Below are 20,179 nucleotides of genomic sequence, written 5' to 3'. Positions count from 1 at the left end.
GGGAATTATTTGTTTAGCAGAGTGATGGCGTTCGGGAAAAAACTGTTCTTGTGTCTAGCTTGTGAAGAAGGCACAAAAGAGGCTGTACTTCCTAAGAATGCTCAGGAAGATAAATGTATCTCAGCATCTATTGTTGTCCTACTATCACAGTAGAGCATTCTAACATATGGCATTCTCGCATGGTATGGGAGCAGCTCCGTAGTGGATAAAAAAGCTTTACAGAGAATCATTAGAACTGCCCAGAATATCACTGGGCTCCAGCTACCAGCCCTGGACGATATCTTCACATCTCGCTGTTTTAGAAAGGTGCACAACATTCTCAGAGACTCTCCTCATCCTGCTTACAATTTTTTTGGGACTGCTGCCTTCTGTCAGAAGATACAGAACAATTAAAACTCAAACCACATGTTTTCTGAACAGTTTTTATCCCAGAGCTATAATTGTACTTAACAATGTTCTAGGGGTCACCATCGGTGAACTGCTAGACAATACTACTTGGTCTGTTGTGTGGATGTTGGATGGTTCAGGTGGGGAATTGTGGCAGGATGTGTTGGATTGCTATGTATGTTGAGATTGGTCTTTGGTGTCATATGAATTTCGTTGCATGGGTATGCTGTGTATATACATACAACGACAATAAAGTATTTATTTATTTATTATCCTCTGAAGTGGTTTGTAGAACCAAACCAGACAGTTATAGAGGTGCAGATGACAGACTCAGTGATTCCTTTGTAGAACTGTATCAGCAGCTGTAATATTGTAATATTCTGACTCAGCTTTATTGTTCATTTATCCATTTTTGCACAAGACATTATCTTTTCTTTTAAGTCTTCTTCAGTTGGTATAATTTCACTTTTCCATTGTTGTGCAAAGATCATTCTCACCGCTGTTATTATATTATAGTCTATTTGTGTTTCTGTAGCCCTGTTTAGAAGGAGAAGCAAGAGTTTCTTTGATTCTAAATATCCAGCTTGGAAATTGAAATAAAAGCCTTCCGAAATCTGGATTTTGTTATATTTAATAAAAGGTTCTTCATTCGGGAAGCTTATCTTTTCATGGGAAGATAATTTCCTGTTTAAAAAAAGGATGTATCTGAACAGAAAGATAGATTGTAGGACTACATGGTTTTATTGAAGAGTACTGTTCGTACTTCCCCAGAGTTCCAGAAAGAAGGACAAAGTAATTTTCCCCACCTGGCCTTGACCACCTTAATCTGTTCTTCAGACACACATTTATTCACTGAAGTGGGTTTCCAGGCTCAGATCCAACCATTTCTTCCTAGATCAATTCCTCTTTCATTCTCAAGGGGTGCCTCTCCCTTCACTTTAATCATCTCTTTCTCATTCTCAGGGAAAAAAGTGACATTGGCAGCATGTACACAGAGCACCTAAGATATTTTGCAGGAACATTAGAAGTCATGTGCCAGAACTTCTCTTGACTCTTCAGCAGAAGTCTCTGGACACCTTTTCCAGATGGGAGAAACAGGATGGGTCAGTCAGTGTGCTGATGAATACATAGAGAAGCACCTCAGCTTTGCTTCATTTCACATAGTAGCAATTTACGAAGAGTGGCGTGTGTGCATCTGAAATTCTCCCCTTAGCCATTTTGTAAATACCCTAAGATAATTAATACAAAAAGATATTGACAAAATTGAACGGGTCCAAAGACGGGCTACAAGAATGGTGGAAGGTCTTAAGCATAAAACGTATCAGGAAAGACTTCATGAACTCAATCTGTATAGTCTGGAGGACAGAAGGAAAAGGGGGGACATGATCGAAACATTTAACTATATTAAAGGGTTAAATAAGGTTCAGGAGGGAAGTGTTTTTAATAGGAAAGTGAACACAAGAACAAGGGGACACAATCTGAAGTTAGTTGGGGGAAAGATCAAAAGCAACATGAGAAAATATTATTTTACTGAAAGAGTAGTAGATCCTTGGAACAAACTTCCAGCAGACGTGGTAGATAAATCCACAGTAACTGAATTTAAACATGCCTGGGATAAACATATATCCATCCTAAGATAAAATACAGAAAATAGTATAAGGGCAGACTAGATGGACCATGAGGTCTTTTTCTGCCATCAGACTTCTATGTTTCTATGTTTCTAATACCCCTGTAAGGTTTACGTTTATTTTTACTGTATTCTGCTTTATTCCTACATGTATCTGTACTGTATATAAGATTCCAACAACTTCAAACTAAATATTAAAAGCAGTAGGATGGTGGTTATAAACATTGACCTTGGGATGAGGGGGGGAAAAAGGCCTGGCAGCTTTTCCCTTTTCTCTTTCTCCCTTTATTGCTCGTTTATAACTTTTTGTTTTTTGTATAGTTTTCCAGTAGTTTCATATCTGGTTCCTTTTATACAATTGTGGTTTTTTAAATTCCTTTAATGAAATGGAAAGGTAAATTTAAATATTAAGAGACTAGGCTCCCCCTGGAGATTAGAACTGCCCCCACCCTCCTTGCCTTCCGTAAACTCCTTAAAACTCACCTCTGCCGTCAGGCATGGGGGAATTGAGGCATTCTCCCCTCCCCCGGGCCTATACAATTTATGTATGGTATGTCTGGTTTAATAATGGGTTTTTTAAAAAAAATTTAATTTATTAGATTTGTTATGAATTGTTTTACAGTGATCCCTCGATCATCGCGAGGGTTCCGTTCCAGGACCCCTCGCGATGATCGATTTGTCGCGAAGTAGCGGTGCGGAAGTAAAAACACCATCTGCGCATGCGCAGATGGTGTTTTTATTTCCACAGCAGCAGCGAGGAGCCGAAGATTGGGTTTCCCCGCCGCCTCGCTGCTGCTGCTTGTCCGCGCGCGTGCCGCCCGCCCCCTGCGCTGTTGCTGGGGCCGCTTCTCAGCTGAGAAGCGGCCCTGGGGTTTCCCCCCCGCGCGCGCGTGCTGCCCGCCCCCCGCGCTGTTGCTGGGGCTGCTTCTCAGCTGAGAAGCGGCCCTGGGGTTTCCCCCCCGCGCGCGCGTGCTGCCCGCCCCCCGCGCTGTTGCTGGGGCTGCTTCTCAGCTGAGAAGCGGCCCTGGGGTTTCCTCCGCGCGCGCGCGTGCTGCCCGCCCCCCGCGCTGTTGCTGGGGCTGCTTCTCAGCTGAGAAGCGGCCCTGGGGTTTCCTCCGCGCGCGCGCGTGCTGCCCGCCCCCCGCGCTGTTGCTGGGGCTGCTTCTCAGCTGAGAAGCGGCCCTGGGGTTTCCTCCGCGCGCGCGCGTGCTGCCCGCCCCCCGCGCTGTTGCTGGGGCCGCTTCTCAGCTGAGAAGCGGCCCTGGGGTTTCCCCCCCGCGCGCGCGTGCTGCCCGCCCCCCGCGCTGTTGCTGGGGCCGCTTCTCAGCTGAGAAGCGGCCCTGGGGTTTCCTCCGCGCGCGCGCGTGCTGCCCACCCCCCGCGCTGTTGCTGGGGCCGCTTCTCAGCTGAGAAGCGGCCCTGGGGTTTCCCCGCGCGTGTGCCGCCCACCCGCCCACGCCGTTGCTCGCGCCTTACCGGGGCAAGAGGGGGAAGACCCAGGGAAGCCTCTGCCCGGCGGGGAAACTCCACCATCTACGCATGCGTGGAAGGGCACGCATGCGCAGATGGTGGAGTTTACTTCCGGGTTGAAAACTCGCGATATAGCGTTTAGCGAACATCGAGATCGCGAAACTCGAGGGATCACTGTATTATATGTTGTAAGCCGCCCCGAGTCTACAGAGAGGGGCGGCATTCAAATCAAATCAAATAAACAAACAAACAAACAAACAAACAAATAAATAAATAAATAAATGACGTGAAGATTTATTTTTTGCAATCTAAAAAAATACTTTCCAGTGTGGATGCTCTTGTATAAACCAGATTTTTTTTTTAATTTGGAATTTTTCTCACAGGTGCGATGCTCATCCCAAAGCCTGTTCAATTATCTTAAGAGTATTCAGAATGACAGAGATGCAATGAACAGCTTTTGTGAGACTTTGCTGAAAGTCTTTGAGGACAATCTGCTGAATGACAGGTGACCTATACAATCTCGGTCAATCTTGGGTGGCAGGATTGGGTAGGGTAAAGCTTAAGAATAGAAATGGAACATTGCCTCCTAAATACCTTCCACAATCATTTCAGTCATTAAATCTTCAAAACGACCTGAAAAATTCAGCCTCAAATCTTCAGATATTTATTGTGTTCCTCCAGAAAGTTGGGAAACAGTTACAATCCTCTGTACCTCAAAGCATGAAGGAAACGTTGGTCAGATTTCTCATGTGATTTTGGTTTTCTTGTTCATGAATATTAAACTTATATTTTCCATCTATGACTTGTAAGTTAGAAGCAATGGTTATTAAAACATCTCCAAAATTGTAAATCATCAATTCAACATGGTTAGTAGAACAGACTTTGAAAGTACAGTGGTACCGTTACTTATGAACTTAATTCGTTCTGTGACCAGGTTCTTAAGTAAAAAAGTTTGTAAGAAGAAGCAATTTTTCCCATAGGAATCAATGTAAAAGCAAATAATGTGTGCGATTGGGGAAACCATAGGGAAGCTGGAGGCTCTGTTCCTCCCAGGAGATTCCTAGAGAGGCCCCACGGAGGCTTCTCCCTGTCTTTTCCAGTTACAGTTTTGGAGGCTCGGTTTTGTAAGTGGGAAAAGGTTCTTGAGAAAAGGCAAAAAAAATCTTGAACACCCGGTTCTTATCTAGAAAAGTTCATAAGTAGAAGCATTCGTAGGTAGAGGTATCACCTGAATTGTGACTCCTGTTCTCTTTCAAAACCAACAAGAAAAGGAAATATGCCTCTGGAATTTTCACTTTGAGATTTATCAAATATTGTATGTCTCAATTTCTCCTGAAGACACACGCCTGGACAAGCAGAAGGAACTTTAGGGAAATGGCAGTCAGTTGGCAGACAAACACCAGAGCTATTAAAACCCAAAAGAATTTAAAGAACACAGGCAAATAATTAGACAGACTTTTTGAAGCTTGATAGCGTTTGGGAAATTTTCTTGTGGATTCTCAAAAAAATAATAAGTTATATCTCAAAATAATTATCATGATGATCACCCGCAAATCACCAATTTTACAGAAACTGGTGTAAGTCTATGGAGAGGGGCGGCATACAAATCTGATAAATAAAATAAATAAATAAAATAAATAAAAAAGCAAATAATTGAAACAGATGTTAAATAAAGTGATAGTGTAAAGGTTAACTCCTCAACTTCAAAGCCCTTTTTTGAATTTATGACAAATTTTACTCACTCTAATAATCAATTTCTCCATCAGGGTTTGACTTTTCAGACAGATGGAATTCTCTGATGCAGTCTTAATTTCCAATCTCTGGCTGCCTCTAGGCCTCCCTTATCTTCCATTATAATCTTTCAACAAAAATTTAAAAGAGCAGATACTATAATAAAAAACAGAGTTTCAGTGAACATTTACTGGGTTAAAAAGAAGTTGTGATATCCAGTCAAGCTCACAAGAGTTCCCATACCACAACATTTCAAACAGATTACATTTATTACAGTGATCTATATGGTATGCCATGTTCAACTTAACTGCATCTAATTAGAGATGTCTCCTAGACAGTAATAATGTCCTTTTGTGCCATTATCCTTCTCTGAAATCCAAATACGCTGTGTTTACATTTGCCACAGTAGAACATGAATGGTGTGGGGGAAGATGCCAGTGAGAGATTTAGGCAGATGTGCAGAACCAATGCTAAACTTCCACAGACCTGATTCTCCTTTCCTGCAGATCCTCCTTGGAGTCCACTTCTATTTTCAGAACCAATTTAGAAAAGAAAAAAAATTAACCCATTCTGTGATTGGCCAAATTAGTTGATAGTGAAAATTAAAGATTCCAATTCCTTGAGTACTATGGACGTAGGAGATTGGTAGTGGGATCTCCATGTATATTTTAGTATATTATTTCTTCTATATATACGTAGGAAACGTTTTTCTTTGATGTGAGAAATATGGAATCAGAGTAGACGGAGGCATTTAGATTATCATCTAAGTATATGTGATGTCATGTTTTTCCCCCTCTAATATATTCAATCAAAATTTGTTTTCTTGTAACTTCCTGTCTTCTATTTTATATAATTCTTTCTGAAGTGTAGCAGACAGGACTTCTCAGATAGCTGAACAGTTCTCCTGCTTCAGCCCACATGTTCTGCTTAGCTGTTTTCAAGATGAAATGTTTCCAGTTGTTAAATTCATTCTTTATAAACCTTGAAGACCTCAGGAATTTGTTAGTGGATTACATATGTTTGGCATCTTGCTTGTTCACAATATAAGATGTCAAATTAACTCTTGATCATTCCAAGATTTATTGGACTCCATTTAGGTTTGATCATCTGACTTTAGAGAAAATATATAAAGTATTTATTATATGTGAGTTGTGTCAATGTGAAGTGTGTAGACATGCTATTCTATGCTTTCCTTATTAGGGTATCTATCCCATTGCTAAAGATGCTGGATCAGATATTGGCCAATGGATGCTTTGATGTATTTATAACTGAAGAAAAGTAAGTGGCAAAATAATAGATGTATCTTCTTTCTTCCAAATTGCTGGAAAATCTTCAAAGGGCAATGTGCTATTCCCCCTAATTTGTAATAACAGGAAAAATTAGAGTCTAGATCTTTGATGGGGAACCTTTTTTGGTTCATGTGCCAAAAGGGTGTTTGTGCATGTGCACATGCTCGCACTCATTCCCATCCCATCACACATGTGCGCACAAGCACACACCACTGCCCCCTGAGCATGCACACAAACCCTCTGCACAGGCCTCACTGAAGCCTGGGATGGTGGAAAACAGTCCAACAGTGAAAACAGAAATTCAGAAAAACAAACTTTCGATTTGTCCGTTGTGCTGTTTTTCGCAGGCTTCAGGGAAGTTTTCTAAAGCCCCAGAGTGTGAAAAACGGCCCAACGGACAAATTGAAACTTGGTTGGGCTATTTTCGCACTCTGGGGGCTTTCGGAAGCCTCCCTGAAGCCTCCAGAAGGTGAAAGGGCTTTCCCCAAGGCTAAAAATCAGCTGGCCAGCATGTGCATGCACATTGAAGTTGACATAGGCCACGCCTTGCGTTTCCTCCAATATGGCTCCAAGTGCTACCTGTGGCAATGTGTGCCATAGGTTTACTATATCGTAACAAAAGAAATATTTGGAGAAGTATTTTGTTTTGAAAAGTTAAATGTTCATATTGGACAAGGCTAAGTTAGGAATCTTGTGATTCCCAAGAGATAAGAGTTGTACATCTTTTTTTTAAGGAGGTGGGGACATTTGCAACCAAAATGCTGCTTTGAATTTCTTCATCAAAGTTAAGGAGATGACCAAGAGGAGAATTTCAGCATGAATTAGGACAAGCCACAAATCTGTATCTTTCCATAAGAGCTCATTAAAGTCACTTGCTACATTCACTTATCAATTTAATTTCCAAGTGGAACATTTGATAAAATCCATTTTGATCCCCTCCCTTCAGAATTTCTGGAGCGCCAGTATAACAGTGTGCCAAGCATTCAAGGCACTCGTCCTAGGTGGAATCAGTTGAAGAGGCTATGTACAAATTTGAATAAGACTATTTTAGCCGTTACCAAAATGCCAGGAGAAATTTTACATTTCTTGCCTGCTGTATGATAAAACCCTAAAAAGTAACATTACATAGGTTCAAGAAAAAATTATAGGATAATAGTATAGCATAATATTCTTTTAAAAAAGCAGGATTGATTGAGGCATATTGTACAATGAAGCCAATCATTGTTTTTTACCAGTGCAGTTTTCAGTGCAGTGTCCCATTTTTTAAAAAAGTTGGTTTTATTCACATAGAAAATGATCACATGGGATGCTTAGTCTAGTACCCATCAACAGAAATATTCCCTTTGAGCATCAGCTCAGATTTTTACACATAGGTAAGTGATGAACAGTGGTAATTTTGTACTTTTGAAGACTGGCAGCTGGAGGGTACTTCATGTCCTGCTCTTGATTTAAGGACTACCTTGTTTTTTTAAAAATTGGTTTGTCACGATACGGTTAAAATGTAGCTCACTTTTTTGAAAAGCTCAATTTTCTGAAACCCATATGCCCAATTTGCATCACAGAAAAACTCTGGACAGATTCCCTTTTCCCTGATTTTCTTTCTCCTGAAGTCCTGCTTGCACAGAAGTAGGATTTTGTTACTTCCTTTGCAGGCTGATCTGTTTGAAGTCACTTACTGATTCCTTATTACAAGTGTGAAATTAACAGATGACAGAAAGAAAGCCAAGTAGGTCTATTTCCAGTGTGGAGCCTTATTTATAAGAAGACATGCATTAAATCCTTTCCAGATGCTCAACTGGATCTGCTTACATAGTCATTTCCTTTCTAAATCTCACCTTTTCCCTTATTTTGCCACTGTATTTCAATGGACTGAATCTGCAGTAAATTCTGTGCAACCTTCCAAAACAAAAAACAAAAAACCCCAACCCTGTGCAATTTTTGAACAAATTAATGAGTAAACACATTTGCTTAAATATGGAGATTATATGCAAGCTTTCACAATGGAATATGCAGGAAAAAATAATTATGTGGCATCAATGTTTGTTGGGTAAAAACTAAACTTTTGAGAATATTTATATTCCATTTTCCCTTGACTTTCTGCTCTGTCTGAACAATACAGCTAAATAGAATGTGAATTTTAAAATATTCAAAAAAATGAATTTTAGGTGAACTGAAATATTAATTAATAAATGAACTCTATTGGAAGAGAAGAATGCAAAAATAATTCCTCCTCCCCCCATCCACTAATTAATGGAAGCCTTTTATGGTAATATTGATATAATTTGTTAGTTTAACTGCTAACATGTAAGCATATAAGGACATATAATTTTACAATTCTCAAGATCTTTTGTTCATCTTTGAAAAAGGTATAGCTAAAAATTGTTTTCTCAATTTTTTAGTCATCCATTTCCTATGAAGTTGTTCGCTCTTTGTAAAGAAGAAAGCAAGAAATCTAAAGATATCCAGAAACTCCGTTTCAGCATTGCCGTGTAAGTTGGGAAAATATGTAAAAAAACTGAAGGATAAAAAATTAATGGTCTGTAGCAGCCCATATGGTTTTAAACAGAAAGACATGTGGAAAACAAGTTTTATTTAGCCCTGTCATGTATGCAAAGGTTTCATTTGTATGCTCTATAAAAGTGGTCTCGGTAGTGAATTTAGTTCAAAAGCAAATGTGGCTAACAACGTAATTCTAAAAGCAGTTTTGTTTTGTTTTTAAATTTAAATTTTTTATTTAAAACGAAGCAGACATATAAAAACACACAAACATGAAAGAAAAATACACATATCCGGGATGATTTACATTCTGAAAGCAGTTCTAACGAAGTTCAAATCTGATTGGTAGTAGAAAAACTGGTGGATGATTTGTCATTTCAAGAACCGTGACAATTCATACCAGACAGAACTCAAACCAGGGGAGAAGAACAGCCAACTGTAGTCAATTACATCACCACCTGTTCATTACTTTTCACCTTCTCCTCACATTGGTTGTAGTCTGGATTTGTGTCTGGAGGGATAGGGAAAGCTCTGTTTTGGCATATAAAATTTAAGGGGTTCAAACAATAAAAAGAACTATTATTTAAAATTATTTTAATGTGTGTTTATATTGGATTTTTTTTGGTGTGTGAATGAAACTGCAGGCAATTGAACTTTAAGAAGTGAAACATTTGTTATTTTTTTCCTATTTTAAAGAAAAATATTTTTTTTAAATTTGACTTGTTCTAAAACGTCAGTCTTTCCCAGTTGATCACAGCTTTCCAACTTTGGAAGGGGGAAAAAATCAAGAAACCTCCTACCTATTCCCCACCCACTCCTGCTTTATGCTTCTGTAGCCAAGGGTTGAGGTCAAATCAAAGGTTAGAAATAGGTTTTAGAAACAGTAGATCCAACCAAATTTCAGTCATGGAATTGGAGTGGTGGAGGCCTTTTGCTGCTCTTCTTTATCTGCTCCCAGAGGAGGTTTGCTATCCTTGCCAAGGGAGCTTCTGTCCTGTACCTAATCCAAACCATACTTTATCAGATTTATAACTTTGAAATGCATTACCCAAAGCTTACATTGATAAGATAGGCATCTATATTGCCTCTGTGTTTCAGTGTCAAGGAATACAGTAATACCCCGGTTATTGCGTCCCCGACCATTGCGAACAGGGTAATTTGCGATTTTTCAACCCGGAAGTCAAAACACCATCTGCGCATGTGTGCCCTTTTTTTCTATGGGCACGCATGCGTAGATGGCGCCCGGCAGATCAGCTGCTGGGCGGCTTCCCTGGGTCTTCCCCCTCTTGCTGGCGGGAGGGCGAGCAGCGGGCATCAGCAAGGAGTTTCCCCACCGCCCACGCAAACTCCTCGCTGCCGCCTGCCCTTCGCCCGCCCACGCCGTTCATTCTCCACTTGCACTACTTCGGAGAGTCCAATCATGGGTTATACTTCAGCCTTGCTGGAAGGGACTGAGTTAAAAATTAGCATAAATAATGGTCCAACCCCCTTGCTGCCCACTCCGGGTCAGTCTAAAAAACTCAGTCATAGTGAAGGGACACATGAGTTTTTTCTCTTATGTTTTATTGTGGTATTCTAATTAAAATGGTTTGTTTTATTTCATCATTAATGCTGTCTTTTTCTCTCTTTTCTCCTATCCTTTCAGGTGCAGCGAATTTACAGTCACTTCGAGGATCGGGCACCCTACTCTGTGGAGTATTGCCTGCACCCTATTTCCCAGGTCGGAGCCTCTTCCCTGCGTGGGTACTGCTCCTAGGACCGGGAGTCGTTGAAGGAGGGGGTCCCCGGCCTGCGTGGCCATACCCCATAAAGGCGACCATCGAGGCTTACCGGAGCGATCAGGAGATTGCAGGAGAGCAGAAAAGCCGCGGTCCCTTTTAAAACTCCCGCCAAGACCCGAGCTCACGGAGCCGGGGAGCGGACGCATTCCCTCGCTTACCTAGCGGCTCAAGAGGAAAGCGGCGATCGCCAGAGAGAGAAGAAAAAGTCGCGTTTGTAGTTCCCGCCCAGATCCGAGCTCACAGAGCCGGAGAGCGGAGATTGTGGACCAGCCGGTCATCAGACGGCCCACGGGGTCGCGGATCACGCTGGGAAACAGGAGAGGCTAAGATCAGTTAGGGGAGCCTCAAACTGAGATGCGCAAGAGGGCTTCCTAAAGGGGGCCGCCATTTTGGGTGTCTTCATGGCCGATCGGACTGCCGGCCGCCATCTTGGATGGGTGATTGACAGCCCCAGACACCAATGAATGCCGGTGTTACCCCAGAATATCCTGTTCAACTCAGGAAGGGGCGGTATTCAAGCTGCGGTAGCCATTTTGGGTGAGTCAGCTTCTCGGAGTTTCATACAGTTGCTACTGTTTTTCCCGGGCGCAATTATTTCTCATTAACAATGGCTGACGTACCTCAACAGGGGCCTGCAGAACCCCCCGTTAAAGCTAAAGAGAAGTCTCACACTTCTAAAAGTAAATCTAAGAGTACACAATCTTCCTCTGCCTTAAAGGAAGCGGAGAGGCGTATTAAAGCTCTAGAGGATCAGCTTGAAGCTCAGAAACAAGTCCCAGGGCCACATGCGCCTGCAACCCCAGGTCAGTTGGCAGGTACAAGTGGGGTCGCCTCTCCAAGACTTCCAGAAGGGAGGGGGACAGCCACCGACAATGACTGGTCACCAGATAGATTCGGTGGCTCCACACAGGTGGCAGAAGTACCAACGCCTGAATTTGCCATGCCTTCAACCTCATGGCACATGGCACCGCCACTGCCACCCACAGCCACATTCACTCCGCCGGCAGCTGGGCTCCGCTCCTCCCCGGATACTTGGCAACGCATGCCCCCAGCATTGCAAGACATGATTGCCTCCGCGTACTCACACGGCATAGTGGCCGGAGTTCAGCAATCATCTACAACTGTTGGCCCCCCGCCATCTCCTCAACCTACGCCTGCAAGGCATAGAGACATTTGGGCAGCGCCTGCTCCTGCCTCCCCAGCTCATGATTCATTCCAAGAGGAGGCGGCCTTCAGAGGGGGTTCAGACCCAGAGGATGGTCTATCGGAGGACGAATATGCACCTCCAGAACCACCAGCTTATGCGGGTCTTTTCAGGCCATCCATCTTCCGAGTACTGCTCAATAAAGCAAGGATGGCAGTAGCTCCAGGCGCAGCAGACAAGACCACAGACCCAGCAGTTGCCCCACAACCTGCCAGCAGGGTACTGTCCGAACCACAGAAGGAGGCAGATCTCATTCCTGCTCCTAAGATATTTCTGGACAATATCAAAAGGCCGTGGCAACACCCGGCTGGAGCCCTGGGCCCAACAGCATCTGAGCGAAAATTTTACTCATTTGACCCAGAACTTGAGAATTTACTGGACTTTCCATCCATTGATGCTCCAGTAGCAGCCCTGGTGTCTAATGCCCTAGTTCCTTCAGACATGTCAGAAGGCCTGAAGCCGGAGGACCGAAGAGCGGAGGGGCTTATTAAAAAATCACACCAGATGTCTGCATGGGCACTCAAAGCAGCCTCAGCGGCTTCATTTTTTAATAGAGCTTCAGTCATATGGCTCCAGGAGATGCTCGCGAAGCTAGGCCCTGAGGAGGGGCGCCTGAGGCAAGATCTCAACAAATTGCTGGCGGCAGCGGAATTCTCTGCGGACGCCACCCTCTCTGCATCACGGTTTGCCTCCCGAGCTCTGGCAACAAACCAGTCGTCTCGCCGTCTACTCTGGCTCCGCACGTGGCAAGCAGACGCCAAGTCCAAGTGGCGCCTTGCCTCTGCTCCGTTCGATGGGAGCAAGCTGTTTGGAGAGGCCCTCGATAAGGTACTCATCGAGGATAAGGATAAGAAGAAGGTCTTGCCCAGAACCTATCGGCGGCAGGACAGACGTACGACTCCCTATTTCAGACGTCAACCCTTTCGAGCGGAGACTTCCGCGACTACACCCCAAGCCGGAAGGTCGTATAACCAGGGGTCCTTCTCCCAATCCTCTTACAGAACAGACAGGAATACCTTCGGAGATAGAAACAGACAGTTTCAACAATCTAGGAGACCTTTCAGAGGCTCCAGCAGGGGAGGATATCGCAAGAACAAATGACTCCATAGCCATAGGAGGACGGCTGCAGCATTTCGCCGCCTCCTGGGAGTCTATATCTGCAGACACTTGGGCTATAAACACAATAGCCCAGGGACTCACCATAGAATTTCTGCAGACACCGCCAAACCGATTCTTGCAGTGCCCGACTATTTTCAACTCCCTCAAGCGAAACCTCCTTCACCAAGAGGTCTGCCACCTAATGGACATAGGGGCCATAGAAGGAGTCCCTCTCCATCAGGAGGGACAAGGGTACTATTCCATCGTATTCATCGTGCCCAAGGCCTCGGGAGGCTGTCGCCTCATTCTAAATCTAAAACAGTTGAACCTGTACATCAGATACCGCAGGTTCAAAATGCATTCATTAAGGACAATTCTAACAGCAATCCGTCGGCGGGACTGGCTGACGTCCATAGACCTCAAAGAGGCATACCTACATGTCCCGGTTCATCCGGCATACAGGAAATACCTTCGCTTTTGCATCGAGGGCCAACACTTCCAGTACAAGGCCATGCCCTTTGGCCTTTCATCGGCCCCCAGAATGTTTACGAAACTACTGGACATTCTCACTGCAGATCTCAGGACTCGTCCTCTGCGCCTCATGGCGTATTTGGACGATATCATTATACTATCCAGCAGCCCCGACAAGGCACGGCACGACCTGACGGAAACCATAAGGACCTTAGAGACCCTAGGTTTCTCTGTCAATTATCAGAAAAGTCATCTTATTCCAACCAGGTGTTTACCACACTTGGGCACCTATATAGACACCGTGCAGGGCAAAGTCTTCCTGTCAACAGACCGTCAGACCAAAGTACGAACTTTAGTTACGGAACTACAGCAGAACAGAGCAGCACCACTCTCTTTTCTGTCCCAGCTGCTGGGAGTATTCATTTCTTGCATAGACATTGTACCGTGGGCCAGGCTCCATGCCAGGCCCTTGCAGTGGTTCCTCATACCATTCCAAAGGAACCGAACCAGCCATTCCGCGAGACGGGTGACAATCTCCTCAGAGGTGCGCCGCTCGCTCCCATGGTGGAAGTCATCAGCTCTTCAGCAGGGGTCTCCTTTCCTGTCCAATCAGGAAATCACCATTACAACAGACGCAAGCCTCCTGGGCTGGGGCGCCCACTCCAGTGCGGGAGTAGCCCAGGGACTGTGGAGTCCAGCGGAGCTCGCGACCCCAAACATCAATTTCCTGGAGCTCAGAGCGGTCCACTTGGCGCTACACCACTTCCAGACGCAAGTGAGAGGACAGCACGTAGTGATCCTTACGGACAATGTGGCAACCAGAGCGCACATCAACCACCAAGGGGGCACGAGGTCGGGTTGCCTCATGCGAGAGTCACAGGCTCTGTTTCGGTGGGCAGAAGTTCATCTGGTATCCCTCAGGGCAGAACACATTTCGGGCGTCTCGAATACCCAGGCGGATTGGCTCAGCAGGACAACTATAGATCCAGCGGAGTGGAGCCTGGATATAGGTCTGTTCCAGGAGATTTCTCTCAGATACGGGACCCCAGAGGTGGATTTATTTGCCACCCATCTGAACAATCAATTACCAAGGTTTTTCTCCCGGTTTCCTACACCGGGGGCAGAACAAATAAACGCGCTGAGCTGCCCGTGGCCGGAGGGACTGTTATACGCCTTCCCCCCGATATGCCTACTCCCGAGGGTGATAAACAAGCTGCTCCTAGAACAAGCGGAGATAATATTAGTGGCTCCATACTGGCCCAGACGTCCATGGTTTGCAGACCTGATGGACCTGTCCATCTCCCCCCCTTGGAGAATTCCACATCACAAAGTAGCCCTGACGCAAGGATCTGTGTTCCACCCGGAGCCCCAGTGGTGGAAACTTGCCGTGTGGCACTTGAGGGGGAGAGACTGAGGAGAGAACTAGTGCCAGACAGGGTAATAAACACCATTCAGGCATCACGTCGTCCATCTACGACTCGAATTTACCAAGCGACCTGGAAGGCCTACTGCACCTTCTGCAGAGCCCAGAACCGAGATCCTCAATCCCCCTCGGTAATCCAGATCCTTGAGTTTCTGCAAAGCGGGCTCGATAAGGGTTTGGCACCCAATACCATACGAAGGCAGGTGGCCGCCATAGCCACTATTCTCAAAATGGACTTCTCCCGGCCTATTTCACAACATCCTTGGATTCGGGACTTCATTAGAGGGGCAGCGAATATCCGACCTCCACCAGTACATCGCTTCCCTACATGGGACCTACCACTGGTGTTGCAGGCCCTCACGGAGCCACCCTTCGAACCACTGCGTGACATACCACTAAGACTCCTATCTCTTAAAACAGCATTCCTTACGGCTATTACGTCAGCAAGAAGGGTCTCTGAGCTGACAGCCTTATCGGTCAGACCGGACTTATGTATCTTCCATACGGACAGGGTGGTCTTACGACTCGACCCTTCATTCTTACCAAAGATAAACACGGTTTTTCACAGATCACAGGACATTATCCTGCCAGACTTTTGCACTCATGGATCACATCCATTGGAACTACGGTGGCACAAGTTGGATGTCAGGCGTGCCATCAAGATTTACATCCGACGAACTAGTACCTTTCGAAAGACAGAATCATTATTTGTATCCTATTTCCCGGCTTCCATGGGAAACAAGATATCACCAAAGACTATTAGTTGTTGGATCCGTTCATGCATTATCATTGCATACAAATCAAGGCACACACCTATACCAGGGGGCATCACGGCTCACTCCACGAGAAGTGCTGCCACTTCAGCAGCCTGGGCGACCCAGGCGCCGATCGAAGACATTTGTCGGGCAGCAACATGGGCAGCCCCCAACACCTTCATCAAACACTACCGGTTAGATAGATTTGCTTCCACGGAAGCAGCCTTTGGGCGCAGAGTTTTGCAGAGAGTATGCAAGGAGACTGCGTCCCTGGTCCAGCCATAGTTTTTCCCCCCCTAATTGGTCGAGCTTGGGTATATCCCATGATTGGACTCTCCGAAGCAGTGCAAGTGGAGAAGAACCGTTGCACTTACCTGAACGGTCTTCTCGCTGCACTGCAAGGAGAGTCCAAACCCACCCAGTATTTAAGCCCAGGGACACAGGGTTTATTGATAGTTTGCTTTAACGTTCAGTTGATCTGGTTAATAAATGTTATTGGTTTACTATCACTATGACTTCGTTTTATTATAAGACTGACCCGGAGTGGGCAGCAAGGGGGTTGGACCATTATTTATGCTAATTTTTAACTCAGTCCCTTCCAGCAAGGCTGAAGTATAACCCATGATTGGACTCTCCTTGCAGTGCAGCGAGAAGACCGTTCAGGTAAGTGCAACGGTTCTTCTCGCCGCTTTCGAGCTGAGTCCTGAAGCAAATTCGCTCCAGGACTCAGCTGGAAAGCGGCGAGAGCGAGCCGGCATGGGGGGCTTGCCAGCACCCACCGGACCCCCAACCCGGGTTTGGGGGGCTGCTAGGAAGCCCCCCATGCTGGCGGCGACGTTTTAAAACAGCCGCGCCGCCCCCAATCTTCGGCTCCTCGCTAGCGCTGCGGGAGTAAAAACACCATCTGCACATGCGCAGATGGTGTTTTTACTTCCGCAGCGCTACTTCGCGAAAACCCGCTCATTGCGGGGGGTCCTGGAACGGAACCCTCGCAACGAGCGGGGGATCACTGTAGTACTAATGTCTTTATTAAAGATAGGCTCCTCAGTTTAATATCAGTAAAACAAAAATACTAGTCACTTCAGTACTTGGGATTTTTTTTACATTTTTCTGATACTAATATATTTGCTTTAACAAGACTTTTCTAATGTTTATTTGAAAGAACCACTTTCTTTTTTTATAAATATATACTGCTCAAAAAATAAAGGGAACACTCAAATAACACATCCTAGATCTGGATGAATGAAATATTCTCATTGAATACTTTCTTCTGTACAAAGTTGAATGTGCACAACAGCAGGTGAAATTGATTGTCAGTGTTGCTTCCTAAGTGGGCGGTTTGATTTCACAGAAGCTTGATTTACTTGGAGTTATATTGTGTTGTTTAAATGTTCCCTTTATTTTTTTGAGCAGTGTATATTAATTTGATTTTTTACATCACATGGTAATTAGTTTTTTATATTCAATATTGCAGTGATGGTTAATCTTTTCAGCACAGAGTGCTGATACTGGATCATGCGTGCGCTAGAACCCGGAAGAGAGCAGCTGGTCAGTGTGCATGCACACTAGAGCAGCTTGCAATGGGTGCGTGCCCACAAAGAGTACTTCTGGCATGTGTGCCATAGGGTCACCTTCACGGCAATATTGTGTTTATATGAATTCAATGTGTGATTCCCTCTTACCATTTGCAGTAAGAGATTAAAGAGCATGCAGATTTTATAAAAAGCTTGTTTTGGAACATAATCTGTCATTCAATTTTGATACATTTCATTTTGTGATTTTTAAAAGATAAGATTCTTGCCATTTCTAAACTTTTATAATTAGCACATCATATTGGATTTTGTAACAAAAAAGAAAAAAGAAAAAAAACTTAGTTTTGAGGGTTTTTTATAGAAAAATTCTTTGATAATGGTACAATATAGCAAAGTATTTTTGACATATGATGTGCTTTGTTAGGTCAATAATAAAATATATTGTTATATATTTATTGTTCTAGGTTTTGTGGCTTGGTTCAATTTCCCGGTGACATGAGAAAAGAAGTTCTGTTTCAGCTCTTTTGCCTTCTTTGCCATTCATTTCCAGTTGTAAGTACTTCAGAAATGGTTTATATTTTTAAATTATATATATTAAAGAACGTCTTGTTTTTCCTCTTGAAAAGTTACCTAGGCAACTATTGGGTTACTTCTGCCCTAGTGAGCTCCATACTGCAGCACAGAGGTACACCCAGCGTGATATGTGAATAGCAAGGAATACATTAAATTAATTCCCTAATATATGGCTATTATGAACAGCAACAACAAAAAACCTCCAGCTATTATGAAACACCCCCCCCCCCCCAAAACTCCACCCATGTAAGAATTCTGAAGTTCACCGAAGGTCTGTGTAACTACTCTAATATGTTTTCCCATAGTGGACAACCAAGTGCTGCATAAAGCTATTCCAATTGTATTCAATAATTGATACTTAGCATATTGCCTTTAGTGCTGGACATAGCAATATTAGAAACTCTAGATAGCATTATCTTTCGTAGACCTACTTGTATAACACCTTTAATTGCTGTCCAAAATGAAGACTATTTTTTGTATTTTTGACAAGAGGACACCCTCTCTTAGGGAAATAGGCAGTGGGGGAGGGACGAAGGGGCATATTCATTAAAAGCTCTTGGCTAATAAAAGGAAATGACTCACCTTAGGCCTTGGATTAATGTGTTCTTTTCTTGATTTAGGCTCCGTTTTACCCACTCTTTCATCCCCAAAGGCAACCCACCGCCTTTGTTTGAGCCATTTCTGTTTTTGCTCTCTAGATAAGAAAAACAACTGCTAGTCAGGTTTATGAGATGCTGATAACCTACAGTGATATTGCCGAACCTGATGTTTTAGAAAATGCCATGACAATTCTGAGTGACACTAATTGGTGAGTTAATCTTAAATGTCCTTGTAAGTTTTATTTATTTATTTGTTTATTTATTTATTTATTGGATTTGTATGCCGCCCCTCTCCGTAGACTCGGGGCGGCTAACAACAGTGGTAAAAACAACATGCGACAGTCCAATACTAAAGCAGCTAAAAACCCTTATTTTAAAACCAATCATACATACAAACATACCATATATAAATTGTACAAGCCTAGGGGGAAAGAATATCTCAGTTCCCCCATGCCTGACGACAGAGGTGGGTTTTAAGAAGCTTACGAGAGGCAAGAAGGGTGGGGGCTATTCTAATCTCTGGGGGGAGTTGGTTCCAGAGGGCCGGGGCCGCCACAGAGAAGGCCCTTCCCCTGGGTCCCGCCAAACGATTTTGTTTAGTTGACGGGACCCGGAGAAGGCCGACTCTGTGGGACCTAATTGGTCGCTGGGATTCGTGCGGCAGAAGGCTGTCCCAGAGATAAAGTTTCCACCACCTTCTAGCCTATAGCTTTTAAGAATATACAGGGCATATGTTATACATTGGGAATTTGCAGAGTTTTGTCTGAATCAAACTTTGTGACACAAATGTGAAACAATGAATTGAGACAGGATTTGTTTATAAACCTCTTTTGAAATTTAGCTGATATCTGATAAGCAGCTTACAGCACACTGTTCAGTAGTATAGTATATAATTCAGTACAAAGCTATTTTATTTACTTACTTTCTTACTTACTTACCTATCTACCTACATTTATTTATTTATTGTACTAGGCAGCTGAGACTAATATTACACTAGCTGATTTCTTCCTACGTTGTCTCAGCATTTCTTTTACTGTTGATATGTAGGGTCATGTATCTAGCTCAGGACGCAGTCTCTCTTCAGGAAATAAAAATGCTGCATGTCTCAAAAACTAATTTCATTTAATAAGACACTCTTATAGATGAAGCCGTAACTGTTTAATGTAGTTTTTCCTCACAGAGGCCAAATGGGACGTAAGTCATGGAAATGTTAATAGTAGGTGAGATTAAAGTCTCTTTTCTTATTGAAAAGAGACCCTATTTGGGATTTGGAGGCGGGAGTGCTTTTTAAATTTGGGGATGATACCTCTTCCTAGGTTTCATAGCTGGGCTGAGCAATTTTCAGTGTGATTGATAGTTTTCAGAGCACCACTTCTATGTATAGAAGAATTGCTAGGAGCTAAATCCATATATAAGGCTGGTGAAAGATTATCTTAAAACCCTGCTTTTTTCATATCTTTTATCATCCAGTTTAGTTCTAGAAACTTCCCTGCCATTTTACTGGCTCAGAAATTGGGACATGAACTTAGGAGTCCAGACAAAACCTGAATACCTTTAATCCTTCAAAAGCTTCCCAAATAATATTTAAAAATGAGTTGAATTCTTTGGCTTTCTCCCAACCTTTTGCAGCCAGATTATATGACTAGAAAATAACAGAATTGTCGTATCCAGTGAAACAGAATTCACATCATTTCCATAGCTGTTAGAATGAGTGGATATAAATTTTATAGAGATTTAATATTA

The 20,179-nt window shown here is 43.6% G+C and overlaps 2 protein-coding genes across 9 annotated transcripts in view; one reads left to right on the top strand and one right to left on the bottom strand.

Moving 5' to 3' along the window:
* Nucleotides 1-20,179, top strand: part of TBCD (tubulin folding cofactor D) — a 204,740-nt gene that overhangs the window by 182,570 nt on the left and 1,991 nt on the right. For all 7 annotated transcript variants that reach the window (XM_070739753.1, XM_070739747.1, XM_070739750.1 and 4 more), the window contains exons 34-38: nt 3,868-3,989; nt 6,416-6,493; nt 8,904-8,993; nt 17,729-17,816; nt 18,536-18,645. In XM_070739753.1, coding sequence (XP_070595854.1) covers nt 3,868-3,989; nt 6,416-6,493; nt 8,904-8,993; nt 17,729-17,816; nt 18,536-18,645 — 488 coding nt within the window. The remainder of the gene's footprint in view (nt 1-3,867; nt 3,990-6,415; nt 6,494-8,903; nt 8,994-17,728; nt 17,817-18,535; nt 18,646-20,179) is intronic.
* B3GNTL1 (UDP-GlcNAc:betaGal beta-1,3-N-acetylglucosaminyltransferase like 1) overlaps nt 9,365-20,179 on the bottom strand; it is a 207,561-nt gene continuing 196,746 nt past the window's right edge. The window contains exons 13-14 of one of the 2 annotated variants that reach the window (XM_070739756.1): nt 18,420-18,531; nt 9,365-9,531 (exon numbers count right to left, since the gene is read on the bottom strand). In XM_070739756.1, the coding sequence (XP_070595857.1) occupies nt 9,447-9,531; nt 18,420-18,531 (197 nt within the window). In that variant the 3' untranslated portion in view covers nt 9,365-9,446. The remainder of the gene's footprint in view (nt 9,532-18,419; nt 18,532-20,179) is intronic. The other variant, XM_070739757.1, reaches the window with a different exon arrangement.

The sequence above is a fragment of the Erythrolamprus reginae genome, chromosome 2, assembly GCF_031021105.1.
Source record: "Erythrolamprus reginae isolate rEryReg1 chromosome 2, rEryReg1.hap1, whole genome shotgun sequence".
Lineage (NCBI taxonomy): Eukaryota > Metazoa > Chordata > Lepidosauria > Squamata > Dipsadidae > Erythrolamprus > Erythrolamprus reginae.
This window is presented reverse-complemented; position numbering and strand designations above follow the sequence as displayed.